This window comes from Equus asinus, chromosome 25, assembly GCF_041296235.1.
Source record: "Equus asinus isolate D_3611 breed Donkey chromosome 25, EquAss-T2T_v2, whole genome shotgun sequence".
NCBI lineage: Eukaryota > Metazoa > Chordata > Mammalia > Perissodactyla > Equidae > Equus > Equus asinus.
The window spans coordinates 37,905,666-37,928,355 of record NC_091814.1 but is presented as its reverse complement, the minus strand read 5'-3'; the positions used below and the strand labels follow the sequence as shown (position 1 = coordinate 37,928,355).

The following is a 22,690-nucleotide window of genomic DNA, read 5'->3' as shown; positions in this document are numbered from 1 at the left end:
GTAAAGCTTCCAGGGCAGTCCCTGGCACATGGCAAGTACTGGATACATGGAATCTATTATTCTTACTATTACATTTCTTGTAAAATGATGACATTAATCATTGCTGCAATCAGCACCAAAAATGTAACTCTAAAATATTTGAAGATATTTGAAAGGAAGATACTATAGTTCCTTGATACTATTATGAAAGTATTTTCAATTTTATTTTCTTTCTGTCCATAGGTATAGGATGACCTCAGAAGGTACCTTATTTATCAAAAATGCGGTTCCCAAAGATGCAGGGATCTATGGTTGCCTAGCAAGTAATTCAGCTGGAACAGATAAACAGACTTCTACCCTCAGATATGTTGGCAAGTATAAGTAGTTTAAACGACAATTAAATAGGATGAATATCATCTCAAGCAATGTAAGAGTACTTTTCTGAAAATTGGTATTAGGAATGAGTTATGCCCAGTCTTATAATTTATTAATCGTTTGACCCAGTGATTAAAGCAAATATTGTAATTTGTAATTTATTAATCATTTGACACATTGATTAAAGCAAATATTGTAATTTAAAAGTTCAGGGAGTGAATAGCTTCATTAGTCAACAGAAATCAAGGAAGTTTCCAGATTGTTTACAGAGTTCTATCCTTCCATGGTTTATCTGTTCTCTGCAATATTTCACTTACAAATAAATTCTATTTCCTTTCTAGTTTACCTCAACTTCCATTTTATATTTTCCACTTACATTCAAAACTGTTTATAACATTTCTGTTATAATTAAATGTTTATAGTATTTCTGTCATTTGTCTTGTCTAGATATTATTTTTGCTTTTCATCCTCAGTTTTTTTCCTCCAAACTCAAACATTTATTGAAGATGTCCTTCATGACAATTATTCTATAATATAATATATTTTAATATATATATAATGTGTAGTCTAATATATTCTAATATATAATCTAATATATTCTAATAATAAATAATATAAAGTAGAATAGAACATTTCTTTCAATTTGGCCTTTCTTAGACAAGTAAAAGACAAGGGAATTGCTCATGCATTGTTAGTTCGTAAACTGTGAATAATTAATGGCTGGCAATCCACCCTTTCACTCATTCTTATTCACCATCATTCATAGAAAGATAGTGGAACTGGCAGTGGAGAGGAAGGAGTGGAAAAGAGCCACAATAAAGATTGAGAAGTATAGTTGGTGTGAATAGATGCAGGAGGTAACAAAAATGTCATAAATAGTGAGTCTGAAAGCCGGGCAAGAAGTGTTTATGGAAATGAGCAATTCACATGGCGAATAGGTTTAGAAGGGAAGATGGGCTCAAATTTAGAGATAACAATTAAAAATGTTCACAGAACACCCAGGTGAAGAGGGAACTGACAGTTGGGAATGTAGAAAGGGGGCTGAAACAGATTCTGCATTGCCGAAACGAATGTTGGTTCATTCACAAAGAAGCCAAAATATTCAACCCATTTGTTTAACTTATTAATCACCCAGAGTATGTAAAATGTTGTGCTAAAGACTGTGGAGTGTAAAATAAAAAATGTATGTTAGGAAGTCTTTATTTTCAAGAGCTTGCATAATAGGAGTGGATATACACGGAGAAATATAATCCAGCAGACAGAGAAGTACTACACTAGAAGGCTGGCAGAGGGGAAGATTAATTCTGACTGGGGAATTTGCAAAGATTTCTCCAAGGAGACAGAGATTTAAGCTCAGTCTGGAAGAACGAGTGGGATTTGAAGAGTTATAGCATAGGGCCTTTCAGGCGGAGAAAACACCTTTAGCAAAAGCCAGAAGATAGGAGAGTGGGGCATTTTGAACAACAAATGTAGCTCCATACCTTGTGATATGTAAAGAAGTGTAAAGGAGGGTAAGGTTAAAAAGAAAGCTATGCACCGGTTTATGATTTTTGAAAGCCAAACTAGGGAACTGTGAAATGGAATCGCTGAAGGTTTTCTAGCAAAGGAGTAACAGGATCTTTGGGAAGTTAACTCCTGGCTTTGTTTAAAACTACCTCAGTTCAAGTTAGGAAATCCTCAAATGCCCAGTTAAGAGAAAAATGTGAGTGAAGTAAAGCATTAGGCAAGCAAGGGAAGCAAACAGAGCTAAGGGAAGAAATTTAGAGAATGTCTATATTTAGCGTCAAAGGGAAAAATAGAGTTGAAATTGGGAGACTCCTTTTTTTTTTGAGGAAGATTAGCCCTGAGCAAACATCTGCTGCTAATCCTCCTCTTTTTTTGCTGAGGAAGACTGGCCATGAGCTAGCATCTGTGCCCATCCTCCTCTACTTTATATGTGGGATGCCTGCCACAGTATGGCTGGACAAGCTGTGTGTAGGTCCGCACAGGGATCTGAACCAGTGAACCCCGGGCCACCGAAGTGGAACGTGTGAACTTAACCACTGTGCCGCTGGGCCAGCCCTGACACTACTTTTTATAGAAGCAAATTTTAGCCTTAGACTGCAGCTATCTCTCTGTAGCTAGACATGAATAGCCTTAACATCACTTAGAAAAATCTTATAACAAATTTACCTGCATTGTATTAATTTAGCCAGGTGAGTCATATCTATCTTTAATTTAATTTGCCATTAAGTTAGCTCGTCTTAATCTAGCCAAGTCAGTCTTATCATCATAGCTCTTTTAATTATATTTTTATTACTATTAATCTTCTCTCTGTTCCTTTAGTATTGTTTCTATAAGGTGTGTTCAGCTTTCCAAGATTTTTCTTTCCTTATATACTTCTTTTTTCATAAAGACCTTTCGATTAATTTCCTAAATGTTTTGGATTCTGTTTTATCCGAATTATGTTTGTCTAATATTCATTTGGCCTTAATAAATGATCTTTTCATCACACACATCTATGTACACTTACATTATAAGAATTTCCTTCTGTTTGTCAACACTGAAATAGCCACAAACACATAAATCCTGATGGATTTTTAAGTTGGTTCATTTAGTAGTCATAAACAAGGTGCATGTGGCATCGTACCAGATGTTAACTATTTGTATCTTTATTGTTTCCAGAAGCCCCAAAGTTGATCGTAGTTCAGAGTGAGCTCTTGGTTGCCCTTGGGGATACAACAGTGTTGGAATGTAAAACCTCTGGGGTTCCTCCACCTCACGTGAAATGGTTCAAAGGTACATTTCTTAAGTATGTTCCTGTCTCGTTCACTTAGTTTTGTTTTCTCTTTTAAAAAAAAGGATTTGTTAAAAATTTTTTTTGGTGTATGACTTAGCATCCCCATAAAATGTGTTTATGATCTCGCTGGAGACAATCGTTCAAAATTCTGAACTCTGAATTTCAGGATTTGACATCTGGTGTGGATTATAGGACCGTGAAAATCAAAGCAGGAAAAGTTCGCCTCTGCTAATCCAGCTGAACATTCTCTTGTTAGTTTAGGGTTGTTTCCTCTAGAAAATTGTCCAAGAATACTCAGTTAACGTTCAAAATAGCTTCACTGATTTTACTTCGCTTTTCTTAGAGATCATGGCTCTTACTGTTAGGAAGTTTTCTAGATTCTCAAGGACTTTCTAGAAAGTGCTCAAATAAAGACACAGTGAAGCTTACAATTGAATGACATTTGTAACTGAAAGACAAGTGTATTTGATGGTCAGCTTCCTCATGCATGGTAGATGTTTATATCAAGTATAGACATTATCTGCCTGTATTTGTAACGTAAAGGTTACCCTTTTGTGATTCTGGAATAGAATAACAGTAATGTGGTGCTTGTTCTTAATGAGAAAATACTTGGGTCCTGGTCCAGGGTCAGATGCTGACAGTAGATATCTGTGTAAAATGTTCTGCTTCTGCTTCTGTCTCAGTTCTTCCAGTCCATGAGAAAGAAGAATTCCCAAAAACACCCGAACAGGAGGTTGCTAGGATTATTGAGAGGCTGTTTGCAAAATACTTTTTAATCTTCAGATGAAAAATGCTAAATAGTACAAAGCACCATTGTTGTGATTCTGTTTGTTAAATCACAGGCATTCCCATGGCAACGAGTTGATGTCATAATCACAAAATTATGAATTCACTTTGGGTTCAAACTCTTGGGGAACATGAGGTGAAAAAGAAAGACTTTATGTAGAAAACAAACACTTTTAAATAACACAAATCAAAAACAGGGAGGGAAACTAGGAGATAATTCCATTTTCATGGTTTTCCATGTTAAATGATTTTTAGTCTTCGTGTTTTCTCTGATAAGAAAGCATTTCTGGATTTGCTTCTTAATTAAGTGTATTTCAGCTAACATAAACTAATTCTAGTTATTTAAAATAGTTAAATCTTTGAACTACAATCGAAATAATTTCAAACTCACATCATAATTAAATAAATCCAGAAAGAAATGTGTATAGAGGCAATAGTTCTTTTTGTAAATGTCAGTCAGTAGTTTGTGTTACAAATAAAAATTTTAAAAAGTAATGGAAACTGCTGATTTCTTTGCCTGTAGATAGCAGTCACACAGAAAGGCTTTTGTTCTCCCATGTTCAGGCTATCTTCCTGAATAACTTAGTTTTCACGTCAGCCTTGGTTTCACAAATAGCTTGGAAGTTAATGAAGGAGTTAGGGAGCCATGCAGCCACCACATGGAAGATTCTAGAATTGATTTGCTATTAGTTCTCTCAGGCATAGCTGTTGGAGTTCAACAGGCCCAGTAAATAATATCCCATTTCTCTGTCTGAGTTATGAACCAACAGAGCTAGAATGTGGGCATTAAACACTGACAAATCATATTGGAGGACATACTCCAGTGTTCATTAACAATATGCAGAGCTGCCCTGGACCCCAGGATTAGGCCAACTTACTCTCCCAGTCACAGGCAGGCAATTTATTGCATAAACAGGGCCTGGATCATCAAGAGCAAAACAGGAGGACAAGCTCTTCTGCATGCAGACTGGCTCCAAAAAGAAAGGGGAAGGAGGCAGCCAGGCCTTCCTTTCCCACCTCTGTTGGGGATGCGACATCGGGAAGGTCGGGAAAACCTTACCTTATGGAAAACACAGGGTGAAGAAGAGTACTTACCCTAACCATAGAACAACTTTTTCTTCGTACTCTTTTTTCAGGCAGTTCTGATTGAATAAAGTAGGTGGTTATTTATTTACTTATGGTAAGAACTCATGAGATCTACCCTCTTGACAAATTTTCAAGTGTACAGTATTGTTAACTGTAGGCACTGTGTTGTACAACACATCTCCAGGACGGATGCCTCTTGTGTAATTGAAACTTTATACCTGTTGAAAGAGAACTCTCCATTTCTCCTGCCCTCCAGCCCCTGGCAACCACCAGTCATTAATAAATTGTATTCCATGCAGACCAGCAGAGAAAAGGAATGCCATAAGTACAAATGCCCACCCTAATTTTAGATTTTTCGTTTTTAGAAATGAGCAACATAAACTGGGTTCAAAGAAGAATCAGGAACACTATTAAAATGTTACATAAAGGATATTTCTGGTAAAATAGTAAAGACATTGGATTTGTTTGTTTAGATCAGTGGTTCTTAAAGTGTAATTAGTCAGGAATCCTGGGGGTTGCCCACAGTTCTTTTCAGGAAATACATGAGATTCAAAATTATTTTCCTAATGATACTAAGATGTTATTTGTCTTTTTCACTCTCATTGTCTCACAAGTGTATAGTGGAGTTTTTGGAGGCTGAATAACATGTGATAGCCAATAAAAGTGAGTGCAGAAGCAAATCTCAGCACTCAGCTGTCTTCTATTAAGCTAGACATTCTAGAGATTTTCAAAAATGTGAAACAAGGCCACTCTTCTCACTAAATTTCTCTTGTTTTGGGAAATATAATTATTTTTTCATAAAATATGTTCATTATTTTGTTATTATAAAATAAATACATATGTTTTTAAATTTTTCAGCTTCATTTCTAAAATGCTAAATATGAGTAATTATAGTCCACTTAAACAAAAACTCATCAAAGTCCCCAGTAATTTTTAAGAGTGTAAAGGGATCTTGAGACAAACGTTTTCAAGAACCACTTGATTAACATCAGCTATTTGAAAGAATTTTATGCCAGGAATAATGATCTCTCTGTTAGTCTTTACATCCACAGAGGCCAGAATTGAATTTAAACTACAGGAGAAAGAGAACCCTCCTCAGTGGTAATAATTATTAAATACCAGAATAGAATGTCAGGAAAGTTTATATATTTTACTATGTATAACATTGTTCTAATCTTATCTCATATTAAAACTAAATAATCTCTATTTCATTTCCATCTCAAAGTTTTGTATTTCCCTATGGCTTCTCAACAATTTGATGACTAATTTTTCAGTAGAAATCAAGAAAGGAGAGGGTTTTTTTTTTATTGCAGTAACATTGGATTATAACATTATATAGCTTTCAGATGTACATCATAATATATTTCGAATTCTGTGTAGATTACATCATGTTCACCACCCAAAAACTAATTATAGTCCATCCCCTCACATGTGAGCCTAATCCCCCCTTTTGCCCTCCCCCCTGCCCCTTTTCCCCTCTGGTAACCACCAATCCAATCTCTGTTGCTATGTGTTTGTTTGTCGTTGTTTTTATCTTCTACTTATGAGTGAGATCATATGGTATTTGAGATTCTCCCTCTGACTTATTTCACTTAGTATAATACCTTCAAGGTCCATCTATGTTGTCACAAATGACCGGATTTCATCATTTCTTAAGGCTGAGTAGTATTCCATTGTGTATATATCACATCTTCTTTATCCATTTGTCCCTTGATGGGCACCTAGGTTGCTTCCAAGTCTTAGCTATTGTGAATAATGCTGCAATGAACATACGGTGCAGGTGTCTTTATGCCTTTGCATTTTCAAGTTCTTTGGATAAATACCCAGCAGTGGGATAGCTGGATCATATGGTAGGCTTATTCTTAATTTTCTGAGGATACTCCATACTGCTTTCCATAGTGGCTGCACCAGTTTGCAAGGAGAGATTATTAAAATGTGATCAAAATGCATACTTGATTAAGGCAGTGTTTTCCAATTTATATTTTGTTTCATTGTTGCTACGCTTTAAACATTTTTATTTTGAAAAGAGCTACTAGCAAAAAAACGTAGCTTTATTTCATCTTGTCATGTCCTCTGACATAGAAGAAAAAAGGGAGAAGTAAATTCCAGAAATCTAAATGCATTTTAGTCCAAACATTTCAATACTGATGAGCAGCTAGGTCACATTGCATCCTCCCTTAGTGGGAGGAAAGTTTATGTCAACATCATCTGCCTTTATTTATGAAAATTTCCTGGAGGCACATCGACGCAGCTTTAGTTGCTTCTCTCATTCTCGCTTGGTATGTAGTAGCAGACTTAAAAGGATGATTGGGGTTTTAAATATTGGAATGCTGAAAAATACTTTATTTTTGGCATTGACGATTGCTAACGTAATTCTTTTGTTTTTAAATTTATGGCTCCTTTGACTTCTCCTCCAAAAATGATAAAAACAAAAACAGAATTGTCTGTGTTTTGCCCTGAGTCTGTTGGTTGGTGCTTTTTATAGCATCCTAGAGAATGACTAGCTCTGAGGTTCTCTTTGCCTGTTAGCAGCTAAGGGAGTTACTTCTATGCTTGTCAGGCCCAGGGCACATGGCTAGGCTAATATGTGACATTTTGAAGAGTGCCTTTTCAGAATTGGCATCTAGGCATGCTATGAAACCCTAAGAGCAATAGCCCTCAAACCTCTTGGAAGTTTTTAGGACCCCCGCAAAGAGTTTGATGTCACCCTTTACAAAAGCAAACAAAAAAGATACGGCCACTGAGCTGACATTAAACATCCAGTATTAGGTATTTTTTTTGAGACTGGTCATCTCAATTAAGTCCATTCTTAGGAGAGCAGACACCCTGGAGGAGGGGAGGCATAAGGCAAGGTCAGCTTAACTTACAGATTTGTTGAGGCCTTGCCTGCCTTCAAATAGAAGTGGTTCTCATGGGTTTTGAGGTATTACAAGGACGTACAGCATAGACAGGTAACTCAGACATAACTAATCTTTCTTGGGTCATCCCATCATCACACTGAGGTCAAACTCAATATGCAGTTCCATCCCCCACACGTTTATACCCTACTTGCTTCTAAAAACCCCGTAACTCCAACTTAAAGAACTTTAATGAATAGTAGTGATTTAGATTTAGTAGATGTATATCCTGGGAGATTTACGTAACAACACCTCTCTCTGGCCATTGTCAGAAGTTTCTCATCCATTCTTTCTCTTCTGCCAACAAGCTCGTCCCTGTCCTCTGCAGCCAGCTGTGGTTCCTTCTTCCCCAGCCACCCTTAGAATCCTCTCAGGCAGCTTACACCTCTTGCAAGACAAAGTTGAACTGATAGCATTCAGCAAACCAAAAACCTGGTCATTAACCAAACTAAGAACACTTGTAGTCTCTTATTTCCTGGGTAACTGAAAATTCATCCTGCCACAAGATGGTAGAAACCTCTTTTCAACCTTCATCTGCCTGTTCCCTTCTTACCTAACACAGCCAGGGTGACAGCTGTCACCCTTTCCCTGTCGCCCGGGTAGCTTCGAAGAGTTCGTTCATATTTAGGTCCATATACAATGGGAAATATTTGTACATAATTCATTTGGGGCCAGATTTTTCGCTATAGGTTAGCCTGTAGAATTGTACAGACTAATAAATCATCTCAGTGCCAAGAAACACTTCATTCTTTCATTGCATGGACATTGTTCAAGCATCTACACTGTGCTAGACACTTGTATTTAAAAATTTACAATCAATTTTCCTCAGAAGTTTTTACATTAAACCAATGGCAGAGTAAACTATGTAAATGCTTTAATGTTCTTTCCTTTGTTTGACTTAGGAGATCTTGAGCTGAGGCCCTCAACATTCCTCATTATTGAGCCTCTCTTGGGACTTTTGAAGATTCAAGAAACTCAGGATCTGGATGCTGGTGATTATACGTGTGTAGCTGTTAATGATGCTGGAAGAGCAACTGGCAAGATAACTCTGGATGTTGGCTGTAAGCATCCCAGCTCTGATAGACAAATTTGTTTTGAAATTGATCTGCTGTTTTTCCCTGCTAATGACTTTGGAACAGTTAGATGGAAATATTTGTCAGAATGGCAAAATTAGAGTTAGCGTTTCCGATTATTGATAGAAAAACGGTAGTTAGCATTTATCATGTGCTGTCCATGTACTATGCTAAGAACTTTTTATATGTGTTATCTCATTGAACCCTCATATCAATCCTAAGTAGAGGATATTATAATTATTTCTGTTATATAGATAATGAAATGGAGGCTTAAAAAGTCTAAGCAACTTGACCAGGGTCACAGAGCTATGGAGCGGCAGAGCCTGGATATTCGAACTCAGGATGTCTGACTTCACAGACTGCGGGTTTCACTGGTATATCACCTCTTGACAAACATTTTCCTATCAGGAATCATCCATTCTGACACCAAATTTCTAAGTATTAACATCTGGAGGCCAGAAATTAGACTTTGGCCCTAGACCATAAGTTGGAGATGTTGATGACAGTAAAGGTAGCAGACTGTGCTTTTACTGTTTTTTTTTTTTTTAAATTCACAAGCAGTGACTCCTCAGTGTATAAAATAAAGAACTAACTACAAATAAATGTCAATCACAATGTGAAGGATACAGCATGTGCATGACAGTTATAGTCGGATTACTCAAGAAGTTTGGTCCTCTCTCCTTCTTTGTCTCTCGATCTCATGTTTCCTGACGAAAAATAAATTCTACACACTGTGGTAACATGAAATAAAACAGAGCTTGCTTTGTATGAAAAAGAACCTGGCAGCTTAATTTTAACAGATAATTCAAACATTTGCATCACAAACTTGTAAAATACAACATTTCGTTACATGGTATTTTCATTTATGTATGATGATTTTCATCTCAAAGCTGTTTTTTAAGAAAATAAATAAATAAAAGTTAGGAGCTATAAAGAAAATGCATTTTTTTTTAGAATAAAGTAACACAAAATTTTAATTCTACTATCCTAATTCTTTAAATGAACATCATGGCCCTCTCGGCTTAATATTTTGTTTCATATAAATTAAATGTTTTCCTCCTTGGATTTTTTATGATCCCCTTGCCCCTGGGCTATCTGATAAACAATCTGTATTCTTGTTAATTATGTCCTTGGCGTAGAATCAACAAACCTAGAAATGCCCACAAAGACCGCTGTAGAATCTGTCTGGGGCACAGCAAGATGTGTTTGAACCATGACTAAACTCTGTGGTTATGAAGAGCAGTGCCTGGGAAGTAAGACTAGAATCACTGGGTGGAGGGATCAAAATCTACCAGCAGAGTGTACGCCACAAGTCATTCTCTTAGTAATGGAGGTCCCAGTGAGGAGGGTCGCTAGATACAGAATTCTTGTTTCAAGAAATGTAAAAAATATGTTTCAATTCTCGACATTTTCTAGTTCTGCTTCTCCCTCTTTCCTGCACAGATATTTTATATTTACCTAACAATCTTTTAGAGTTGTCTGGCCCCAGAGGAGGAAGGAAGTTGTTCCCAGCCAAAAGGAAATGACACCCTCACCTCACTTCAAGATTATAGAAAATCCAAATATCTTACACGTGCTTCTTTGCTTACTTAGTGCCTTCTTGATAATCTTTTTAGCTTCTGGACTTTCTGGGTTCTCTCTTCTGACTCATGATAAGCCATAGAAGGGTTGGGGCTTCCTGAGCTGGAGTGACTTGCATTGGATTACGAAACACCATAACAAATGTTTTGTATTTATCTTTCATTCCTTGAGCTGAATTTTGTTTTGTCTTCACTCATAGTCAAGATCTTCGCTCTCTATGACCCTTTCTAAAACAACAGCTTTCTCAACTTTTATTCCAGTAATTGTCCTGATGGAACCATTAACATAAACTCAATTGTTTGCTTACTGTAACCATGATCATTGTTAACAATTGCCAAATAACTTGATATTAAAGTCAGCGCCATTCGCCTTTACTGTTTCCTCATTCACCATTAGAATCCTAAACATTGGACCCTGCAAAGTTTATGTAGTCCTTGTTTGTCCACATAAAACTATTGTTACATATTCTAGCAGATATCAGATGTAGCTGCCAAAAACCGTGCAAATCACAGTTGCAGCGATGGTTGTGGTTATCACCGTTAGGTTTAAAAGCGAAGAAACAAAAGCCCTGAATTTTCCCCAGAACTTATTTAATAGTTAAGAGAATGGGCTCTGGAGAGAGACTGGCTTTTCTGCTTGACTTTTAATAGAACCTACCCGATAGGTTGGTTGTAAAGATGAAATGAGACGTTGTCACCCATGTGCCTTCAGCATGTCAGTGGTTACGGCTCTTCCTCTGAAGCTGCTTAATGGGACATGTAACAAATAGATGGATATTAACTTCACAAATTAAGGGGTCATTTTGATTCTTTGAGTCTTGAAAAATAATATGGAAATGCATATATAATAGCGGCATAATATTTAATATTAAGCATTGGGCTTTTAATATGAAAGTCACTGTTTCGACTTGATTTCTTTTAAAAAGGGCTTGAGACAAGTGCCACTATTAGTAGGGCATAAAATTATTCATTTGTGTTCCAAAACTACTGGGCATAGATTTAAGTAGCTTATGACAAGAAAAACATGCTTTTATCCGTATCATGTAACTACTTGGGCTTTCTGCTTGTTTTTCTGGCTCTGTTAGTTCACATTGACAATACTAGACCAAAAAATAATAATAAAAAGGCTGTTTAATATTATTCTTGAGTTCCAGCTTCTTGTAATGAGTCTCTTTTTTCCTATTGCCCTTCTCATTATCACGGCTTTAAGTTATGGACATTTCAGGTCAACAGGGAAAGTTACCAGTGCTTTTCATCCTTTTTTAAAAGAGGTAGTGAATTGTGAAGTCATTTGGAAGAAAAGAAGATTAGCTACATCAAACAAAAAATTGGCCTGGCAGCAATTTTATTTGCAGCATTCCACACCACACAGGGTTTGAGTCTTAGACTGTGGTTTTGTGTGTTTTGTGGTTTGGTAGATCCAAAAACAGTGTGTTCAGCCATTTTAGGGAAGAGAATCTCTGACTAATATAACGCAAGAGTTGCCATAGTGGAGAAGGATTTAATTAACACTAAAGGAACTAGAATAATTTTGTGGAATAGGTTTTAGAGCAAGATGGCTAATCTGTTTGTAACTTATATTTTCAAAATAATGTATGCACACAGCCATATCTATCTGTAAGCGACAACAGAGCTGTACTATGCATTAACTCTGAGCAACTCTCAAGGTGCTTATACACAAATATTCAGGAGATCACAGAAGAACCAGCATAATCCTGATGGGCTATATGCAGAAGCCAAAACTGAAATTAACAAGAGATATGTTAAACTCCAGAACTAAGATGTAGTAAATTAGCTCTACTATATTTATGGTCAACGGTAGTTAATATTTGGGTGATTCCTACATGCTAGGTGATTAATAAAGATCCCCTCTTTTAACAACATGAGTTAAAAAATGTTATTATCCCCCTGTAGTTCGTGGGGAGATTTAGACTGGGGGAGGTAAAGTAATTTTCCAAGGTTATAGGCCAAGAAACAGTGGAATTGCCATTCAAAACCACTTACTGGTGTAACTTCTGTAAGCAACACAGACTCCTCTGTACGAGACCTGTGTCTTGTGCTACAATCACTTCTACCCCCTTTCTCCCTAGTCTCGTTAATCTGTTTACCATCCACCCAATATGATTCACTTGGAGTCCGAGTTGGCCACACTTAGGAGTAGGAAGTATTTAAAAGCCTTCTTGGCTAGAGTTGGGAGCCGCTTTGTTTTTGAGATTTGCTTGTCACGGATGCTGTCTTGGCTGCTTACCTAGTGCCTGGTACTGTCATTTGCCTTGTTTTCTGGCACCCGTGTGTATATTCCCTAACCTCGTGCTTGTCTTGTGCCTGCCACTGTTCCCAAAGCTTGTTCAATACAGGTGACTTCTCCTATCTTGAGTTTTATGGGCACAGCTTGAGATTTGCTTATCCTTTTTTATTCCAGTTTGCTCTTTGCTTTCTTAGTTCTGAAAATTCTAGTTGGTCTCCATTTTCACTGATGGCTATGTTCTATTGTGTCAGTAAGCTTTGTTTCTTCCCCAATACTTGGTCAATCCCAGGCTTCTGCATATCTTTTAGCTCTTCTGGAATTTATTTTCTGCCCCCTGTCCACATTCACCTGCCCACACTCTGAACCTAACACATCCTGAAAATTTTATATTTAACCTCTATTTCTCAGAAAAGCAACTGGCTCTAGAATAGATGACTACTGTCACCCCAGAGAAAAGAAACTAGACCTGACACATCTAGGATAAGCAAACAATGAACTACTTTATAAACTATCTTTAAAATATTTGTCTATTACTTTTATAAGTCAAATTCCCATATAGATGCATTAAGAGAAATCTAAACACAGATACACTACTTCTTTTTATAAACATATTGCTTAATTGTGGTATTTACCTTAATTTTATTTTACTTAGGTTCAATGAACAAACAATGGGACTTCTAAATTTGCCTTGCTTTCTTCAAAAGGGCAAGTTTGGGGGCCAACCCGGTGGTGTAGTGGTTAAGTTTGCGTGCTCTGCTTCTGTGGCCCGGAATTCGCTGGTTCAGATCCTGGTTGTGGACCTACGCACCACTTATAAAGCCATGCTGTGGCAGGCATCCCACATATAAAGTAGAGGAAGATGGGGATGGGTGTTAGCTCATGGCCAATCTTCCTCAGCAAAAAGAGGAGGATTGGTGGTGGATGTTAGCTCAGGGCTAATCTTTCTCAAAAAAAAAAAAAAGGAGCAAGTTCAAATGTACTGGATCAAAGCTGTTATCATCATAAACATTTACGTGCACACACACACTGGATTAGTGTTGAACTGTTTTAATATTGATTCAGTCATTCACAAATATCTAGCAGCCATGTGTAATGCACAAAGTACTATGTTAGTTGCTATAAAAGGTAAAAATTTGATTGCAAACATACACTCTCTAGGGAAAACACATAGTCTAATAAAAGGCTGAATGTGGCCATTGCCGTGAGAATGGTACAGAGTGAGGTCTCTGAAACCTCAGAGAGGGAAGAAATCATATCCATTTGGGACAGTAAGAGATGGCATTGAGGAGGGGCCTTTTGAACTAGATTAATGAATTGTCAATATTTCAATAGCCAGAGATCCACAGCAGACATTGTATTTGAAAGGGATGGCAGTAACACAGGGACCAAATGAGAAAGGTCAATCCTTGTTTGAAGAAGGGTGAGGAGTTCTGATGGTCCAGAGAATAGGATTTGTGTAGGGAAATAATGGGAGCTGAGGCCGCAAAGTTAGACGAAGCCCTTTAACCCAGGCTAATAAAGCACTAATGCTGCGTGGGAGACAGCTGTACATCGAGTCCCAGAATTCCCATGGAGAAGGAAAGAAGTGATCTTCTGCACCCATTTTTATTAGCTTGCCGAACAGCTTGACTATGGGCAGTTGTAAGAACCCATAGAAAAGGGAAAGCTGATAGAAGGACAAAGAACTGTGACTCTGGAGTCGGATTGACCTGCTTTTCAATCCTGTCTCTACTCTTCAACTCCATGTGACACTTGGTAAACTATCTCTGTCCCAATTTATTCATGTATAAAAATGAAGTAATAGTAGTACCTACCTTACAGGAATACTGTGAAGATCAAGTGAAATATTTAATGGAAAGCTCTTAACATATTCCCTGGCTCTGTAAACGACAGTTGTAATTCCTAACCAATATTTAACCTTGACATTTTCAAGGAAACCTCCCTAGGGTACCTCCTCTTAGAGTCCTACATGAACAGCTTTCATGAATTACCTCTGGTAGTTTCCTAGATATTTCTCCTTGCCTGATGCCTCAAACATCATTTCTCCCTAAGTTCTGGGGGACATATTGGGAGCCTTGTCTATCTGGGCTTGCTGACAACATCCTTCCTGTATTGCATTCTGATGTTTTCCGAAGTGTGCCTCTGACATATTTCTAAGTCTTCCTCCCAATTTCTGTGGTTACCTGAATTATGTGGATGACTGTCTCCTTCTTATCTAAAATTTTATAATTTCTGAATCATCTCTTAACTCTAAGCTGTTAAACACTCACTAGTTTCCCTTTATCAAATACTATATTCTGTTACTTTAACTTGTATTACTGACTCTCAAGCTAAAATTTCTTTAACTCAAAAATGCGAAAAGAGTGAAAGATATTAAGAAGCAAGAATGTGGTGTAGAACAAGGAGATAATTTAGGATTAAATACTTTGGCTTGTTATATAATGATCCGTTGAAGAATGAACTCTGGTATAAGTTAAGTTCGTTTAAAAACTTTACCAAAAGGAGTAAGTTTTGGAAAGTGTCAAAAATATTTCCTTATAAGGCAAACTTATTTATAAGTAAGTTTAAAGAGTTGAGCAGTATGATATAAACTAGAATTCAAAACAAATTTCTAAAATGAAAGGTTCTCTTTGTTTAAGGTAATCTTGATTTAAATTCTCACTCTTTTCATCATTCATTGCTTTAAGGAAATAGTTGAACTTCTTTGTGCCTCTCTTCATTTATAAAGCAGAAAGGAAATATCCGCTGTTTCATTAGAAGACAGGAATACTTAAAGGGTAAATTTATAATATGTAAACAATGATATGATTCAAATTCAATCTGTTGACAGTTTTAATAATTAAGTTTTTACTTAATGTGCCTGTATACGATCCCAATGACCTTTTTTTGTTTTAAATATCTTCCAGCACCTCCAGTTTTCGTACAAGAACCTATTGATGTGTCTGTGGAAATTGGGTCAAATGTGACATTACCTTGCTATGTCCAGGGTTATCCAGAACCAAAGATTAAATGGCAAAGATTAGACAACATGCCCATCTTCTCAAGACCCTTTTCAGTGAGTTCCATCAGCCAACTAAGAACAGGAGCTCTCTTTATTTCAAGTAGGTTAAGCAAATATATTTTATCCAAGTATGTACATATATATTACACATTCATGTTTTATATATAGATATTACTTTGTTTAAATTAGTGAAATTATCTTCCTTGGCAACATATTTTTGTGTTTGTTGCATTTCACTTTAAAATAGTATTGAACTCTTATATTTGAGAATTGTCACTTGTTCTTAATGCTCGTAAGTTGATTCTGACTCCTAGTGTTGGGGGAACCCTGCCCCATCTTTTGGTGCCATCCTCTTACTGTTATCTTCCAGCACCATATTAGACAATGCCCTGCTGCTATTCATAATTTTTTCAAAAGTGGGTGGCCAGGTCCTTCTTCCTAGTCTGTCTTAGTCTGGAAGCTCTGCTAAAAACTGTCCACCATGGGAGACCCTGCTGGTATTTGAAATTCCAGTGGCATAGCTTTCAGCATCACAGCAACACGCAGCCACCATGGTATGACAACTGACAGACGGGTGGTGTGGTGGTGAAAGCGTAAGATTTTAACCACTGGACCACCAGGGCTGTCTATTACCTAGACCTGAAAACAAATCACTTAGAGGAGATAAAAGAAAAGGAAGAATGGAAGAGGGCAATGTATTGACTAATGGTTGCCAAGTTGCCCAGATTAAATCATCTAGAAGGGAACTGGTGATTAGAAATTTAGTTCTCAGTAGTACTTTGTATTTCTGTACAAATTAGTCCAGCAGTTGATAATATGAAAAATATCTTGGTTAGAAGTAATGTAAGGGCCAGCCCGGTGGTGCAGCTGTTAAGTTCGCATGTTGCGCTTCCATGGCCTGGGGTTCGCCAGTTCAGATCCCAGGTGTAGACATGGCACCGCTTGGCAAGCCATGCTGTGGTAGGCGTCCCACATAGAAAGTAGAGGAAGATGGGCACGGATGTTAGCACAGGGCCAGTCTTCCTCAGCAAAAAGAGGAGGATTGGCCACAGATGTTAGCTCAGGGCTAATCTTCCTCAAAAAAAAAAAAAAAAGAAGTAATGTAAGACACATTAACCAGGTAATTTGCTGAATTTTCCTTTGCAAATGAATGTTCACTGTTGCTGAGAGTGGACACTGCCTGAGTTGACCAGATGCATTTCTGCAGTTAAATACGTATGGTTAACAGAGGAGTGGGAACTTTGTCACTGTTCTTTATCTGAGCTAGGGTGGAACTATTCATAACGGAAAGCTACATTTTTCTCTGTCAAAATCTTATTTATAGAATAAACTGAGCTTATTTTAGTTAAGATATTTGCAAAGATGACAATTATTTCCCTATTTAAAATCTTCTCTTGCCTCTCCCATTGCTCACAAGACAAAACCGCACTCTTTATAAGGCACCAGGCTTCCTCTTCATCTTCAGTCTCCTGACTGTACCCACACAACCAGTAACCCAGTAGTCCTCATCCTGACCCCCCCAACACCCTCTTTAATTAAAAACATTTTGTAACATCTTTTTTTTATTATCCTGAGAAAAGTCTGTATGTTTGATCTACCTACATAATAAAAATGATTTTAATAGCCAAAATTCAGGACTAAGGAAAATAAAGGAAAGTAATTTTTATTGAAATAATATACATTTCAATAGGTAAATACTCTGGCAATGTCTACACAATATGCCAACACAGCTATGTGCATCACCTTGAATTTGACAGTTCAAATGTAGACTGATGCAGGAGAATGGGACTGAAGACTCAAAAACTCCAAGCTGGTGAAATGATTTTCTCAAATGGTGGGCAATTCCAGCTACAATTCTTTCTTTCTTCCACTTAAACAGCATTACGTTGTAGGCTCATATAATTATAAACAAAGTCATCAAATCCATGAATTTCTAGTGGGATCTTCAAAAGTCTTGCTGGACTTGGATAATTGTTCCTTTTGTGAATCTGCCCCATGTGTCACCTCCCTAATCTTTGCTCGTTAAATGCTAACAGACTCCCCCAGTAATTGAGCCAACTGAAAAAAAAAATCTCCCCTGAAAACCTCCAAAATGCCCCCCTGATGGTGGTGCACCATCCACTGGAGGTGCAGCTTTCCATTCTTTGAACAGACCGTGGTTTTTCAAGTCATGCTTTTGCCTTTGCAGCCCATTGGGTTTGGACTGCCCTTCCTCTATTCTTCCTGCTGTTTAAGGTACAGCTCAGATATTACCTCCTATGTGAGTCCTTCCCTAACTCCTCCCCATGCCATCAGTCACCCCTGTCTCTGTGCTCCCACGGCTCATTGTTTGAAACTCCTATTAGAGCATGTGTCACACTGTGGTATGATTGTTGGTTTTTCTGTATGTCTGCTCCCCTAGACTGGGAGCTGCCAGAAGGCAGTACCGTGTGTTCCACACACAGGTCTCAGCACTGTGCCTGGCACGTAGCAAATGCTCCATAGATGATGCTGAATGAGTAAATAGTCTCTTCTTTTTAGACTTATGGGCAAGTGATAAAGGAACCTATATTTGTGAAGCTGAAAACCAGTTTGGAAAGATCCAGTCCCAGGCAACAATAACAGTGACAGGACTTGGTAAGATCAATTAATGCTTAGACACTACACTCTTCAGAATCATCAGACTTCTTTTACTGTATCATCTCTTGCCTGTGCCACTTCTTTTGTTAAAACCAGGTAAATATCTGATTACTAGATTAGCCTTCTCTCCCCCTCCCCCATTTCATATTTCGTAGGATGTTAGAACTGGGAATAACCTTAGAGATCATCTGTTCCAAGATCCTTATCTTCCACTTGAAGAAATGGAAGTCAATTTGAATAAATTTATTAAATCTAAATATGAATACACACACACACACACACTAGAGTGGTGGAGTTCTTTTCTGGTTACTTTTTTTACATTTGTCATTTTAGTCTCCATGGAATTATTTTTGTATATGATATGAAGTAAGAATATAATATTGCTTATTGCCAAGTAGTAATGCATTTGTTTCAATATCCTTTATTGAATATTCTCTTCCCACTGATTCAAACACCCATTTGGTTACATGTAAATTTATATTCCTATTTCTATTCCTTGGAACTCTAGTTGTGCACTAGTACTACATTATTTAAATTATTATAGCATTTAATGTGAGTTTAAAATCTATCAGTGCTTGTTTCTCAATAATACACTTTTATAAAATTTTCTTCATGTTTTCTTTTATAGAATGTTATAATTTCTTTTATAAAATTTCCTTTACTCATCTACACATACTTAAATTTTCCAAGTAGAATCTCTTGGGGATTTTGCTTTGATTTATGTTAAATTTATTCATTGATTTCTAGAAAAGAACATCTTTACAATACTTCTTTACCATTCCATCTAGGAGCGCACCTCATTCTATGTGCTTGAGCTATCATGACGGCCTCCTCACTGATCCCCCCGCTTCCAGTTTTCCCCTTGTCCACTAAGTCCCATTCACAATTTTCAGATGAATATTTCCTGAAAATGGTTCTGATGATTCCACTTTTCTATTTATAAATGCTTTCAGCCACTCTCCATTTGTTTATTGAATGGATTACCAATGTCTTGCCTTGACATTGCTGGCTTTCCATGCCACAGACTTATTCTTTTTTACTTTCTCTACCTGTATCTTATTGCCTTTCTTCTTGCCATTCCCTCTGCTTAGGAGGTCCTTTATCTCTACCTTCCAATTCATGCTGATTTACGTTTACAAATTTGTTCCTAAAAACTCAGTCTTTTAAATAGCATAATTAGTAGTCATCTGGGCCTATAAAAGAGTTTGCCCTCCTTTTGGGTGAAATAGAGTTGATAGTACCTGTGCCCTCTCTGACATAGTTGCTCCGCTCATTGGAATCAGCCCTTCAGTGACCAGCGTAATTGAAGGACAACAGCTGACTTTGCCTTGTGCTCTGTTGGCTGGAAATCCCATTCCAGAACGTCGGTGGGTTAAGAATTCAGCCATGGTAAGAACATTTTAAATCAGTGCATTCACATTTCTAATTTTCTTCAGTAAGAGACAATGTATTCCAACCATTGAAATTTCAATTTAATAAACATATGAAAATACATTTTATAACTGTACCAAAACTTTTCTTCAGTCTTAATATGTTTATGCAGTTCATATTATTTCAAATTAATAAGATGGGGAACTAGTCAATGGTGTAATTTTTATAATTTTGCATTAAATTCAATGTAACTAATAAACTCATCAGAATATGTAAAAACTGAAGCAAGTATGAAGTTAATTTTCATAACATTTAAATATTTTTATATTCTTTGCAAGACATAATGCAATGTTAATATTCTCATAAAAATTTTTTATTTTATATATTAATCTTTATTATTAACTTCAAACATTAAAATTTTTACTTTGACCTATTTAAAAATGTGGATCTATTTTGTGTTATTGTTTTCCAGTGTATAAATTTTGATTATGAAAGGATGTGAACAATTTCCACAATTCTATGGAGTTTTTCTGTAAACATGCTATCTATGGCAATAAATTTTCATCTAGTTCAGAGAATTTTCCTTCCATTTTACAGAGTAGTTAGACTCACCTTCTTGAAGTACCAATTAGATATGAATTGAATCCATGGAATACGATGTAAGGTTCATATTTGCATAAAAACCTGAGAAAAATTGGTATACCTCACTCAGTAGTGAATGTGCTTGGAGCATAGGATGGTACTGTTTGGATACTCAGGTATCCTGTGATTGAACAAAATGCATAAATGGCACAGAGTTAGAGGTGATCATTTTTAACAGAAAATATTGCCAGCCTTCTCTGACGCAGTTCCTTTGTCATACATTGTCCTCTAATACTCACATCTGTCATTGAAAAGAGTGAGTGTTGAGATTAAGTCACATTCTCTCAGCTTGATTGAGTGCCTGTTTGCCAAAATAAAAATATCAAATGGCTTACAAGTGGGAATAAGGCCTTCTTGAAAAAAATTAAATTAAGCCAAAAGTAAACATTACTAAGGAAATTTGGGTCCTGAGTGATAACAAAAGTTCTAAAACATGAAACAAATAGTGTCTCTATTCTTTCCCTTTTCTTTCCAGCATGTGCGTAACTCTGACAGATGTTAGTAGGTGTAATTTTTGATAGTACATCAGGATGACATAAAATTGATACTGCTCTTGGTAATGTTTTATGCTCATCATTTTGCACTTAAGGGTATTAAAATATTTTATAAGACATTTTAATAACCCAAAACGAAAAGAAAGCATATCTGGTTTTGGCTTAGGCAACATTGCTCTTTTAATTAAAAATGAGTTTTTTTTCTTTAAGTTGGTCCAAAATCCTTACATCACTGTACGCAGTGACGGGAGTCTTCATATTGAAAGAGTTCGCCTTCAGGATGAAGGCAAATATACTTGTGTGGCCAGTAACGTTGCTGGAACCATTAACAAAACTACCACCGTGGACGTGCATGGTAAGAGACACGCTCATTGTAATTCTTTCCAAACCACAGTCAAAGCTCCGTTCATATCTTTAAATCAAATAACTCTGTTCCTCTAGTTATAAGAAGTAGATATCTTTCCTAATTGTTATTCTTAACAAAAAAGCCTTATTTCTTGAACAATATTTACATTGTTCAGGCTGTTTCCAGATTTCCCTTTCCTGTGTACACAAGAAGACATTATTGGGAGTCACCAGCTGAGTCTAGCCAAGGGCTTTTGTAAGTGGTTTCTTAATTGATAAAAGTGAACTCAGTTCTCAAAGAGTTAGGTTTAAAAATACATTTTAATTTCAGGCAAGCTGAACTTATTATACCGTCCAAATTGCCTTTTCTTTTTGGTTGTGCAACAACCATGTCCTTCCTAACGACCCCTTTGTGTGTTAGCTAGAAATGACCTAAACTTTTCTAAAGGCCACCTCATGTGCTCTAAACAATCTTTTTGCGTGTTAAATAACTTAAAGGTCACAAATAAGAATATCCAAAAGCTATCTCTTTCCATTCATGACTGACTTTTTACATCTTGATAAATAAGTGACAGCTTTGTAGTTTAAGAAATTGTCATAAGTTTTTTGTGTATTTCCTTTAAAGACTTTGCAACATTGCTTTTTTTAAGTATGGTATTAGAAAGTAGTTCTGTGTACAGGGATGAAAGTAGCATGGAACATTCACTTTTAGTAGTTAATTCAGTCTGTTTTTAGGACATGAATTGGAGAATCCGGTAATTTCCGAAGTTTTCTTGGTCTGTTGGAAATTTCACTGGATGCAGACCATCTTCTTTTCAATGTCCGCTTCTCGTTGTAAATAGCCTCTTCCACTCTCTCGATCTTATACCATGTATCTCCACTGTAGCATCAATCTCTACCAATATCACATGAGATATTCTTGAAGAAATATTATTTTGAAGAGATACTAAAGTAACACTAAATTAGTTAGAATCTAGAAGAGTAAATGCATAAAGCCAGATTGGATATAGTTGTGTTTATTTTTAAAGAAGATCAGTCCACAGATTTCCTGGAGGGTGCTGATGGACCGGCTTGAGAATCTAGTGTAGAAGTGCATTCATGTCATCTCCCTTTAGCTTCTACCATCTGCCCATAATATTGTGTTGAGAAGGATTCTGAACCAGATTTTCACTTGGGTGGAAGAGTGACCTCATTAATTGTGGTGTCTGCCAGGTAAGAGGAGTGAGGAGAAGACAGACAAACCAATGATGCGGTTTATCATGATGCAATAACTTTTGACAGTTAAAAGTTAAAAGGTCATTTCACAACGTTGTTTCATTCATCTTAGTCCAAAATGAGTAACTGATTTAGTCCATAAGGTTAAAAAAAAAAATCAACCCAGCAATTTGACTCGAACCAAACCAAGTAATCATTTA

The 22,690-nt window shown here is 36.7% G+C and overlaps 1 protein-coding gene across 8 annotated transcripts in view; it reads left to right on the top strand.

Annotated features, from left to right (window-relative positions):
• The window catches only part of HMCN1 (hemicentin 1), a 436,035-nt gene that overhangs the window by 207,801 nt on the left and 205,544 nt on the right, over positions 1–22,690 (top strand). For all 8 annotated transcript variants that reach the window (XR_011498041.1, XR_011498040.1, XR_011498042.1 and 5 more), the window contains 7 exons: positions 223–350; positions 3,019–3,132; positions 8,805–8,963; positions 15,710–15,904; positions 18,325–18,420; positions 19,685–19,812; positions 21,141–21,285. Coding sequence is in view for 5 of the 8 variants with exons in the window: in XM_044757668.2 (XP_044613603.2) it covers positions 223–350; positions 3,019–3,132; positions 8,805–8,963; positions 15,710–15,904; positions 18,325–18,420; positions 19,685–19,812; positions 21,141–21,285 (965 nt within the window). In the remaining 3 variants the exon portion in view is untranslated. The remainder of the gene's footprint in view (positions 1–222; positions 351–3,018; positions 3,133–8,804; positions 8,964–15,709; positions 15,905–18,324; positions 18,421–19,684; positions 19,813–21,140; positions 21,286–22,690) is intronic.